At 40.2% G+C, this 12,948-nt stretch overlaps 1 protein-coding gene across 3 annotated transcripts; it reads right to left on the reverse strand.

The window, feature by feature from the left end:
* Nucleotides 1-6,409: 6,409 nt before the first annotated feature.
* Nucleotides 6,410-12,923, reverse strand: LOC129369842 (aldehyde dehydrogenase family 3 member A2-like). 3 transcript variants are annotated; one of them, XM_055045490.1, is made up of 10 exons: nt 12,630-12,923; nt 11,536-11,699; nt 11,200-11,431; nt 9,686-9,771; nt 9,241-9,449; nt 8,185-8,302; nt 7,954-8,095; nt 7,706-7,872; nt 7,522-7,621; nt 6,410-7,015 (listed from the first exon to the last, which is right to left on the reverse strand). In XM_055045490.1, the coding sequence occupies exons 2-10, from the start codon at nt 11,689-11,691 to the stop codon at nt 6,702-6,704; spliced, it is 1,524 nt and encodes a 507-aa protein (XP_054901465.1). In that variant the 5' UTR covers nt 11,692-11,699; nt 12,630-12,923; the 3' UTR covers nt 6,410-6,701. The 3 variants fall into 3 exon arrangements, with proteins under 3 accessions (XP_054901465.1, XP_054901463.1, XP_054901462.1); XM_055045488.1 differs by having other exon boundaries at nt 7,706-8,095; nt 12,639-12,923; XM_055045487.1 differs by having other exon boundaries at nt 7,706-8,095.
* Nucleotides 12,924-12,948: the final 25 nt, after the last annotated feature.

A 12,948-nucleotide genomic window follows, 5' to 3' on the forward strand; every position in this document is an offset into this window, starting at 1 on the left:
ACATTGGAGCTCATTATATTAATTTGTTAAACAGTTTTTGGTAACACTATATTTGAAGGGGTGTGCATAAGACTGACATGACACTGCAAGTTTTAATGCAACTTATCATGCAACTTTGTATTAAAAGTGTTTTTATTCACCGAAAGACATTTCATAACAGTCATGAGCATTAATGAAGACTTCTTCATATTAATGAAGATTTTATGTTATTTTTATGACAGTCTCATGTCAGTCTTCTGTACACCCATTTAAATAAAGTGTTATCCAGTTTTCTATCTAAATGAACGCAGCAAATTGCATAGATCCACTGACTTTTAAAATTCACTCCTCCTGGACGAGCAGGAAGCAATACTAGACAGCCGCTTTCATTGTGTAATTGGCTTTACAGAAATCCATGTAACAACAGCGTAGAGGGAAACACTCCCCTTTAACAGGAAGAAACCTCCAGTGGAATAGAATGGGACTCAGTGTAGCTTCTATTAAGAGAAAAAAAGCAGATATGACGTTGAATCAAAAAAGCAAGTAAAGTGAAATTGGCAAGTAGTATGAGTGTGTAGCAGAGTGAGGAAAGTGGTCAGTATGCCCTCCAGCAGTCTAAGCCTGTAGCAGCATAACTATAGAGATAGCTCAGCCAGACCTAAGCTACTTTATCAACTATGAACTTTAATTTTTAAATCTGGTCTTAAAAGAATGCCAAGTGTCTAAAGCAAAGAGGAGAGGAACCTCAGAACTAAAGGATGTGCCTCTTATTCTACTGCTAAAACATCTAGGAACCAGCAGTGAAGCTGCAGTCTCAGAGTGAATTATGGGCTTTATATGCAAGAATGCTGATGTAAGTTTTGCAGGATACCTGCAAAAGTTAGATACTTGTATCCCAACCTGCTTGTGGAGAATTACTTTTCTCTAATATGCATTTCATGTTTTTCTTGTTTATAGTCACAGAAATTCAGTGTATGGGTCTTTATGTGTGTATATGCGTGTGTGTGTGGGTGTGCTCTGTGAGGTTGAGACTTGGAAGCTTAGAAACTACAGCTGTTTGCTCTTGTTGACTGCTGAACCTGATTGTGTTTCCAATTCTGACACTGGTTCATTAAACTGAATTGCAATAGCTTACTACTCTAACAGCAGTGAGGTTTAAGCATAGGTGTAAGTTCCTGAAGGACTGGTGTGGACATGTCCCCAACAATATTTCCTGCACCTTTTTTTCTTCATGTGCCTGCATCCATGTGTGGACAGAAACTCGGCAGCAGCTGCACACTTTTTTAATGCATTAACAACTAATTAATGCTTTTTAAAATTTCCTTGTAAAATGTAAACGGCAAGTCAATCTAGTAGATTGGACATCATGTGATTTACTGTGCCTAGCAGTGCGCTACATGCTTTGCATTGATTCAGGAATATCGGTAGTCGGGGGGAAATGACAGAATCAAGCAAAGAATCTGAAAAAAGGGACGCAGTGTAAGTAAACTGAAAAAGCATACAAAAGTCAGAAACTGTAAAAAGAATCTGAAGCTTTTCAAGAGAAATGTGACATCAGAGCAGCTGTTGGGGACAAGAAAGATTCCCCTCATGCAAAGTCCAGGATGTTCTGTTTACTCTGCCCTATGAGCTGATCAATAGCTTACCAAGAACTCCTGACGAACACAGCCAAAGTCAGTCAATGCAGGTTGTAAATGCCCGATAGCCTTGAAAGCTAGTAAACAACACTGAACTTTAAATTCAATCCATATGTTCATCAACCATGGCACATTTGGAGAGAGAATGGTCTAACACGCATATAAATACACAAAAGGTAATAAAAATGTGCTAAATGGATCATGACAAATGTCTGCTTAACGTCATGTTTTTTTATTGCAGAAAATTTCTGTCAATAGTATTTAAAGAGGTTTATACACCAACAAACCAGAAACGCCAAAATGATACTCAATAAAGCCAAAAAGATTACACAGCAAGATAAAAAGCACCACATTTAATTTATTAATTAAAACTGAATGTAAAGACAATGTAGAAAAATGGAATGATGTGACCCACCCTATCAACTCTGAGCAGATTGAAAGCATCACTGCACTATGATGCAACTGCAATGTCTGATTGCCCATCACACTGTGTCCAGTATGACTGGCAGAAGTAGCTTTCCCCTAGGCAGAGCATTCTGCATGCACCCTGGAAAGTACCGTTTTGGTCTCGTCTGATAAGAACACATTTTACTACCCTTCCTGTTATGTGAATTATTTTAAATAAGACTTGTATTTCATCATCTCACTACTTTTCTATGTGTATCTGTATAATCAATGCATGTTCTTTCAACAGATTTTTCTCTACATTTCCTTCAAAGTTACAATGTTTTGGAAAGCTTCTGTTGATCAGCCATAACAAATGGATCAAGGCAACTGGCATTATCGCTAACATACATACTGAACATAGGATACATTTTAACCAAACAAATCTCAGCTAAATACCCAACATCTTTTCTCTATCTTCAGATGATGGACTGAACAGAGCTCTGTAAGATGCTTTAGATCCTAAACTTCTCCACAGCTTTCTCTCTGGCCTGTCTGCTGTGTTGCTTGGTATTTATGATGCTGTCTTCACTATATGTTCTCATTTTTTGTACAGTATTTGTAAAAAATATTGTACAACTTTCTGTCAGTCTTTCGCATGAAAATCCCACTGAAATAGTGATGATGTAACCAAATTTGAAAATGCTCCAGGAGTAAGAAGACCTGTCCTATCTAGTAATTCATGTTGAAGCTTCAGATGTAAAAAACACACACACACACACACACACACACACACACACACACACACACACACACACACACACACACACACACACACACACACACACACACACACACAAAAGAACAGGTCTGCCTTGTAGTTGTTCTAACAGCTGTCTGGAGAGAATGACTACACAATACAAATATGAGCAGATGCCATTTGATTGCCCGGCACACTGATAGTACCATCATATCCCAATAAATCAGCTGATGATATCCCTACAGCTTTCATCAGAAATAAGGTTATAGTGTTTGTTGATGATGTCAAAACCCACAAAGAGTTCAGTTGATAACACAAACTGGATGTGGGTTCAACTGGGTTCAGTAGGCTTCAGTAGCTTGTCAACTATCAAGCAATTTTCCCTTGGGGATGAATCAGGTATATTCTATTTCCATCTGAGTGTACATATTAACTTTTTTTCCTGCCATTAAACTTTTCATGGTTGGCCCTGTATATTAGTGAAGTTTTTTGGCTTCAAAACGTGTTTGATAACGTTGACATTAATAATTAAAACTTCTCAGTGTTTGACATTGTCTAGCAAAATGTTTTTACATTAGGCTACATGGATACTGTATTAATATATCAAGGAGCTGCAGTTGTTGTTTGCTGCATTTTTACATCAACTTATAAGTTATGAAACTTAAATTAGCATGAAAAACATTTGAAATTCATACATTGTGTCACAGATTCCCAGTTGAATTTAGGACTGGACTTTAATCGTTCAACCACTGCATCACATCAACAGGCTCTTATTTAAATTATTTGCAGCTCTGACTGTATGTTTAGGGCTCTTCTCAGCTCTGACTCATCTCTTTGTTCCAGATACAGAAAACTATGCTGCCACCACCATCTGTCACATAATGTCTAAATGACATTATGTGACAGATAATGTGACATGGAAGTTTTCAATTATTCACTTCCATGGTTAGAATTGTTATTACAGGAAATGCATGGAGCATTAAAAAAGTGATTCATAACTGAATTTAAGCTTCCTTCAAAGAAATGTAATTTCCTGACCTGATAGTAGCCTCCTCCTCCTCCTCCTCCTCCTCCTCCTCCTCCTCCTCCTCCTCCTCCTCCTCCTCCTCCTCCTCCTCCTCCTCCTCCTCCTCCTCCTCCTCCTCCTCTTCCTCCTTTTCCTTCTCCTCCCCCTCTTCCTCCTCCTCCTCCTCCTCCCCCTCCTCCTCCTCCTCCTCCTCCTCCTGCTGCTGCTGCTGCCTTGGCTGGGATCCTACGATGCAGAGACCAGGGAATGCTGCTCTCTGCTGTTCTTTATTTATCTCTGTAAATGATGAGCTTGCATAGGATGCCTGACATCACACCATGCCTCAAGGTCAGGGTGGAGTCAGTGGCTAGGGTTGCCATGGCGATGGAGAGGCATGAAAAGCAGGCTTTGTTTGCAGGCCACATGTGCCTGTGAATCATCTGAAGGCCTAGATATAGAGCTGCTCTTTTTCTGAAGCACTCTGATGAATTTTTGGTTGCATCTTCACTACGTCATGAGGTTCACAGGAAAAACAGATGAAAACAGCACAAGGACCTGTACACAAAATGTTAACACGTTAACACTGATGAGTTAGGCATGTTCTCACCTTTACGGCTAAAATTACGGATCTTCTTTCCCTAAAGCATCTCAATGAGTGTCCTGATCACAGCGATTAGAGCTGCATGAAGCTGTAGCATGAAGCAAGCCTGACTATCTGTGTAAATCCACATGCTGCATTTAGAACTGAGGACAGTATTCTGATTCTCACTTTTTCTTTTGAGATCCACAAGTTAGGTTTTGAGATGTGACGTGAACTAGATTTTAGATTAGGAACAGAATAGTAATGGTTAGTGTTAGGGTTAAGCATAAATCTGGTTACCTCAATAAGTGGATATCAGCACAAAGAAATACAAGTAAGGTGTGTTTGTGGCCTTTTTGTGGAAGGAATATTATTCAGCAAATACTACATTGTGAGGATTCTTTATTATTTTCTTTATTATTTTGTATAACTTTTTAAACAATTTTGTTAGTTAAAATAATTAATTATTACTATTAAAAATGTTTTGACCACAGTTTCATTTTTTTGGATTGAGATAAGTTTTATTTTGTTTGAAACAAAAAATATATTGCAAATCCAAAAGTTTTGACCACAATTAAATTTTTTTTATTTGACAAACAAATTTAACCCAATGTAATTGCTTCTTCACAGACCAAATGAGAACTCAAAGGAAGACTTAACAACAAATTTAGACAACACTAAATTTTCTTTAACATAAGTAATGTTAAAGAAAATTTTGGTTTCCAAAATTGGTTTCTAACCTGGCATGTGCTTCAATAATCCATAAAGAATTCAATGAATAAGAAAGAAAACTACTACAGTCAAGACCAGGGTCACTTTGTTGGCATTAAAGATATTTTAAAAGCGACAAAAATGGACACATTTTTACCATTGAAATGTCTGACATTTCTCTTACATACCAGGAGTTCCAAGAGGTGGAAAACCTGAAAGATAAAACAATCCTCCACCTCCTATGCTGAACCTTCAGCATCATCATCAAGTCTTCTGTACGTGTGAAGTGAGTTGAGTCTGTGAACGTTGATATGGTGCAGAGAGCTTACTCTCATTCTCAGTTCTTAATTTGCACATATCAGGAAATAATCCAACCCTCACTTTTATGCATGAGTTGAAGACATTTGACACAAAACAAATTTTACACAGGATTTTGTGATTTATACTAAAAAATGAACTAAAGGCAAGCGCTTATTATTAGACAGTAAAGAATAAGGAGCAGTTGTGCTGCTCTGCAAAATGATCAATTCATTATTGATTATTTTAAGTGTTGCCACTTCTAGAAAAGCCCAAGATTTTGCTATTTGTGGCTCCAGAGCATTAGAGATGTGTTAGTCCAACAGCAAAGAGGAAGGGCATCAGTGAATGCTGCTGCCTATTCATCTTGGCTGTTTTATAAGTCTGATGTCCATGAGTTAAGATCTGAAATATTTAGCAAGCTAAATGCTAACATTCATGACACAAAAACTGGAAATATACTGATTAGCTGTCTTTTGCCAACTTCATTGCTTCATATGTGGATTAAAAAAAAGAAGAAAATAAACAAGAAAACAAAACAAAGCCTTCCCTATAAAGAATGGTTTGTTGGAAAGGATGGAGAAATCCTCCATGACTGATGGAAGAGCTGTCTTCACTTACACAGTTCAATGATTCCATCTAGTGAAAACAAAAGGAAGTGTAAATTCCAAAAATGTAGCATTCTACTGCAGACACAAACTACTGTGCATCTAGATTTTAAATATTAAGCGTCACTGACTGGTTTATTAGTTTGGTGATTTCTGAAAGCATTTAGTTGCACTGGATATTATCTCAGGGTGTTGGATGAAAAGGGGCTGGGAACAAATTCATACCACACTTTTCAGAATTTCATTTGCAAAAATGTTCACCTCACAATTACATCCAGATTTGTGTTGGTTTGTCACATACAATTTTAATAAAATACACTGATGTCCATGATGATTGTGACAAAGATATGGAAAAGTTCAAGCAGTATGAATATTTTTTCTAGGTGCTGTAGAAAAAATATTAGTGTCATGTCAAATTACATTAAACATTGTCAACTCAGGACGATGTATGGTCAGCTCAAATCTTTTATTTGAAAACAAAAACAAATACGCATTTAGAATATATTTCCTTCAGAAAATAACCATTTACAAAAGTAATGACTGAGCTAGGGTTATTTAGTTGCTGAGCAAAATCCTCTGACACAAAATTGAGAAGCAGGGGAGGGGGAATTAGATTAAACAATTATGTACATTAATCTCTGAAACATCTCAACTCCAAACTGGTCTCAATTTAAAATCACTGCAGCATTTCTTAAATCTTTGGGAAGAGTTTTTGAAGGGAAGCGGTTCTGTAGCTCTGCTAGTTGTAGAAGCCTCTCCAGTACCAGCAGGTGCAATTAAGGCCGGCGGCTATAAGCAGGATGACCAACAGAGTGATGAGCAGGCCGATGCCCAAGATGGTGGCCACAACGGCCCAGATGAGTGTCCTCTTGGACGTGTCGATCAGAGGAGACCTGAGGGCCATGCGGACCCTCCGCGCTCGCCGGCGGTCCTGGGGAGGATAGCGTGCCAAATTTACCCTCTCCATCTTCAGCGAGCGAATCAGACATGCTCTCTGGTGACTCAGTTGGTCGAAGGTGTGTTTGCCATGGTAACGACCCATGCCACTCTGACCTGGAGAGGGGTCCAGAACACAAGTAGAGTTAGGACTCAGCAACAGAATCAAACTCATCTTTCAAATCTCTCAATTTCACATCCAAGATCGAACCTAACAGTGTGCATCTCAGTGGTAAGCTGAGTTTCCTGCATCCTCCTGAGTTCCCCAAACACCTTCTATTTCCTTTTTTTAATAAATCACCTCAAACTGCTTTCCCTGTGTGTCAGTCTGCATGTGGGTCGGTTAAATCCAAAACATATTGATCGATCGATGTATCGACCGACGGATGGAAAAGGAGTGACTCACAGAAAAGGAGAGATAAAAAGACTTCTACTGTCCTTTTCCTTCTTTATTTCTATTTTTCCTAATCTAATTCAGAAAACCATAGCTGGAGCCCTCCAAGCTAAACTACCTTGTGTCGTTATGTAAATGATGTACTATTACACTATAGGAGCAATTCTCTACAAAGAGCTTTCTGAAGACATTCTTTAATTTGACTCAACAAAACTGTCATGCTTCTCACCAACGCCTCCAAATGGGAGCGAGCTGACTGTGTAGTGCATCATGACATCATTAACTGTCACTCCTCCACTGGTGGTCTCCTCAATCATCCGTTTTATTGCCTTGGTCAGACGGGAGGAAGCACAAGAGTCACATAGAGAAAGGTCCAAAAGTTTAAAAGTTGTTTTCTGTTTTGTGAGCCCCACTTTCTGATCAGAACAGAAGATATAGAGAGCCAAGGGTTTCTCCCTTTCATTGATAAAGTTGATGGCATTGTCCATGTCGCTCACTGTGACTATTGGCAGGAGAGGGCCAAAGATCTCCTCCTGCATCAGCCTGGAGTGGGGGGGCACATCCTTCAGCACCGTTGGGGCTGTCAAAGGGAGAATACTGTTAATAAAACTGGAATGAAAACAGAAAGATGTGAACAGTGATTTAAAATGCCTCTCCTTACCAATGTAGCACTGTGAGGAATCACTCTGACCCCCCACAACAGGAGTGTATCCCTCCATCAGACTCATGATTCTCCTGAAATGCTTCTGGTTGATGATTCGGCCATAATCAGGCGAGCATTTCGGATCAGCACCATAGAATTCCTGTGAAAGTAAAAACAAAGGGTTTCAATAAAGCTTCATACTGTCCAGTTTAATGTCAAACTAACAGAAGGTCAAAGCTGATGTGCTACCAGCAAAGTCTCTCGGATGAATTCAACCACCTGGCCCTGGATGCAGGGCTCACACAGAATATAGTCTGGAGCGATACAAGTCTGGCCACAGTTCACAAACTTCCCCCAAGTGACACGCCTGCAAACAGAATAGTCATTACTGGGAGAATCTTTGAAATGCTTTAGAAAGCTATGAAAGAACACATAATGATGCCAGCTGAAGGTTCAAGTCAATACCAGCTTGAAAATGCTGATGGAGCAATACTATGCAAAATACACTCGATCTATACATCTGTTGGGATCTTGGGCTGCTTGAGTTTATTTGGGGTTTTGTTATTTGTGATCCTTCACAAATAACTTAGTTCTGCCTTGTTTCTATTTTTACATCAGTTCCTTCTTAGTGATTGTAGTTATGTTTATTTCTTGTGTCTTCTCTCCTTATCTTTGTTGCTCTAGTTTTCATTATGTTTCTTTGTCTAGCTATTTTTGTTAGATTTATCCCTAGTCCCTCTCTCTCTCTCTCTCTCTCCTCAGTCAGCATTCTGATCTCTCCAACACTTGCTGCAACCTGTTAGCTCATTAGCCTGGCTCTTTTGTTCAGCATTCAGCCTCTCTTTCCAACACTCCACCATGGCTCCTCTATTAACCCTTTAACAATGTTTGCAGATGTGCAGTTCCACCAACTGCTGGCTAGTCTGAAGGAGTTGAATGGGGAAGTCACAGTGGGGACTGTCCTGTGAGGCAGAAGCTTGGAACTGCAGCTCAGAGGAGAAGTTGCGTCTATAATGGGGATAAGTCCACCCAGGTGTTTTTCACAGCTGCAAATTAAAGGATTTCTCAAACATGCATGAAAGAGTCAAAACAAAACTACAGCTATGTTTTTGATGAGAGACTAACACTAAAGCTCCAAAGAGTGGATTTTACATGATCGCCTTTTAAAAGTTGCAACCTAAAGATGGAAAAACCATCTGACTCTCTGCCATGTGTTATTAGTCCAAAATCTCCAGGAAGGTTTGTAATTTTTCTACATCAGTTCAGCAGTCAGCCTTGTCTGTCTGTTGGTGAATACAGTGTTACCGGCAGGCCGTCCTGACATCACAGTCCTTGTCGATGTAGCAGGGGCTCTTCCCGCCCAGCTCCAGAGTCACAGGGGTGAGGTGGTGCGCTGCAGCCTCCATCACCAGTTTCCCTGCTGTGCTGCTGCCCGTGTAGAAGATGTGATCAAACCTGAGCCTCAGCAGCTGCTGGGTCTCTGACACACCACCTGTCATTACTGGATACAGATCCTGGAGGTAAACAAAATATTTTCTGGTCACTGAGTGCTCAACACTGTACTCCTTGAGGGAAATAAAGAAAAATCATGTTCATGAATCAGGACTCGGCTCTTCAGCTCTTTGGAGGGAGTAAAAACTTTCCATCAGACAGAGACAAATTAATCTCCGTGATAAGCTGTGCTATGTGGAGACTTAACAGCCTTTTCATCCAGCATTATATTATCAACACCAGCAGTGGGTGTTCAGACCTTGTCCAGATAGCGAGGCAGTAGTGCATGCAGCAGGAGGGATGAGGACTCGCTCAACTCGGATGGTTTCACCACAGCTGCATTGCCTGTGAATGGGATGAAATCACAGAGTGACGCAAAGCAGGAATAGTAGGAGGATGAGAATGCTGGCAGGGGGGTGAGGGAGGGGGAGGGGTATCAAGTGAAGTTTGTACAACTGTTGCAGGGTTCTTACAAGGGCTCATTCTACATAAACTCTTTCACATTTCATATTATTTGAGACAAAAAAAACCCTAATTGGATTAATTTTTAAAAAAGATTTTATTATCAACACAATCTTGCATGTCCTTGTAAGGGTGAAGGAAAATGGTATATAGTTTTTAAACTTTTTTAAAAATTAAAACGTCAAAAGTTGTGGTATACATTTGGATTCAAACCCCCTTTACTCCAATACCACTAATTAAAATCCAGGCTGCCCAATCAGTTTCTCAAGGCTCTGTAGTAAATAGAGTACACATGTGTATAACATAATATTAGCATAAATTCAGCTGCTCTACATGTAAAATTCATTACACACTATAGAACAAATATCATCATAAAAACAAAGGCACACAGCGGACAGGTGTGGGAAAAATTCTGGAGAAATTTAAAGCAGGGTCAGGTTCTAAAATAAAATAAGATGTAAAAGTCTCACAGAGCTCTGATCAATCCATCATCTGAAGGTGGAGACAGGAACATGTGGAAGAAGGAGTTCAGGCCAGATGAAACTAAAACATCAACTACTGCAAATGCTCAACAGTGTCTGGCTGAAAACCAATATTACAAATCACCTCTTTAAAGCTGCGTTATGTAACTTTTATAAACAACATGTTTTTACATATTTATTAAATCATATTTGTCTCCACATTGTGGCAGTATAACATGAGACAGCTAATCTGAATGAAATATAGCACCTCTACATTCTCCTTGTGGTCCTACTGCCATCTGCAGAAATGCATTGCTCAGTCAGAAACAACCAGTAAGAGCCAGGAGAAGGGTGGAGGAACTGTTATGCTACAGCTAGTTACCTACACAGAAACCAGAGATGGACGCACAGGCTAGTAAGCATGAACAGTTTTTCAGTAATAGTAAGTTGTTTTTCCACCATTAGCACTTTGAGCAGCCTGAACACAAGCCTGAAGGTCATCAGTAAGACCCTCCTCCTGACTCTGATTGGTTGCTTCTGATCAAATGGTTTATTTCTGCAGATTTTTTGTCTCATACCATATTGTCATGACAAAGTGGCAGTTTTAATAAATGTGTAAAAAATATATTGTTTATAAGAGTAGTAACATAGTGGGAGCAATTTAGGCCTGCTTTCTTCAGCTGGTACAGGAAGCTAACCTGAGTTGATGGGGGTGGGGCATCAACTCATCCAGTGCTGGAAGAAAACATGTCAGTAGCAGCAGAAGACCTGAAACCCTAAACATACATCCACACTTTGCATTGAGTTTTTAGCAGCCAAAATCCGAAGCAGAAAGTAAAAGAGCTCCTACCTGCTGCGATAGCTCCAACCAGTGGAATAAGAGTTAGAGCCCAGGGGTAGTTCCAGGCCCCAATGATGAGAACCACTCCAAGGGGCTCTGGCTGAATGTAGACCTCGTCCGATATAGTAAAGAGGTTCTTCTCTACAGGACGAGGAGCAGCCCACTGTGCAAGCTTCTCTATGGCCAGTTTGATCTCATTCTCAATGCTGATCAGCTCCAGGAGAGGCGTGTCATATTGGCTCTGTGGAAAACCCAGGAGGCATGGAATCAAACCCAGCTATACACCACTCTTCTGGAGCACCAAACATTTATATTTGGTGCTCCAGTGACTGTGTGTCCCCTTACCCTGTTGATGTCTTGTTTGAGAGCAGTGGAAATCTCAGTCTCCTTCTCCATGATCATCCTCTGCAGAGCATGAAGCTGCTGGAGTCTGAACTCTAGAGGTCGAGCCCTGCCACTGATGAAGGCCTCCTTGGCCCGCTGTAACAGCTGCCTTTCCATCCAGTCACCTGCTCAACAACAAGGCCCAGACCGTGAGCCTCCAGCAGTGTTTACACCCTGGGCAGGTTAGAACCGACAATCAACAATCTCCTGGCTGCAAGGAAGCAGTGCTTGCCACTGTGCTCTCCCTTAAAATGCAAATATATTAGTTTAGCACCACTTAATGAAAGTATGAATCAAAGTTCTTGTTGAGTAAATTAAACCAAATAAAATAGCTTCAAAAGATTTGCTTAAAACATCAGCCTTATATAAAATATACACAATGAAGCACAAGTGCTAAAATGTACTTCGTGAGAAAGCTGCTGGAAGAAATGAATGAAAAAGAAGATAGAGCTCATGTTTTAATTCAGTTCATTTTGTTCTGATGACATCTTGATCTCTAACACTGCCTCTTCATGGTTATACTATCTTAAAAATTAAAGTAATTATTTAGTATAGTTGGATTGATTTCATAAGCTTTATTGAACACTAAATGGTGTAAATTCAAATGGATTTTTCAAGAAAAACATCTTAGTAGTCATAATGTTTTTGTCATTATCTTAGTTGCGTTAATAAATTAAGCTACATGTAGAAATGCGTCTTAACCACCAGTTGCCTGTTTATAGATCCAGGTTTGTTACTCTTAGTGTCATTTCCATCCGTTGGGTTGAAAACTGAACTCAGGATTCTAGATCAAACCAGTAACTCAGCCTGTACAATCCAGGCTTTCAGTGCAGTGAATCCCACATTTCTGTAGAAAAATATTCTTTCAGACTCCCGATAAGCATCATTATGACATTTCTCAATAAAACAGTTTAGGCCTGCATTAAATTGAGTCTGCGTCATCTCACTAACGTAGACCAACTAAGGCCATTTGCTTTGCATCTCAGTTCTAAAATATTGATGCGTCTGAGACCAAACTGACTGCGGAAGCCGGTCCATGAAGCGCGTCTACATACCGAACTCACCGCAGTCGGACCGGAGCTTGATCTGGTCGGATACGAGCTGAATGTTCCCGTCGCGCTGCGGGTTTTCTGCTCTCCAGCTGACCTGTGTGCGCCGTTTGGCACTGGCGCAGCTCTGGGGTCAGAGTCTGCGCCACTCCCCCTCCCTCCCACCGTTTTATTCAGCAATTACATGATAGGGGATCTGCTTTCTGGCTTCTAGTTTTACAGCCTTCATTTAGCAGTTCAGAGATTACTGTCATCTTTGTAGCAGCTGATCAGTGAAGGCAGCCAGCCATAAAAACCAAAAACCTTGGAGTGGAACATAAGGACA

Source organism: Poeciliopsis prolifica, unplaced genomic scaffold, assembly GCF_027474105.1.
Source record: "Poeciliopsis prolifica strain line A6 unplaced genomic scaffold, Auburn_PproV2 SCAFFOLD022, whole genome shotgun sequence".
NCBI classification, from domain to species: Eukaryota; Metazoa; Chordata; class Actinopteri; order Cyprinodontiformes; family Poeciliidae; genus Poeciliopsis; species Poeciliopsis prolifica.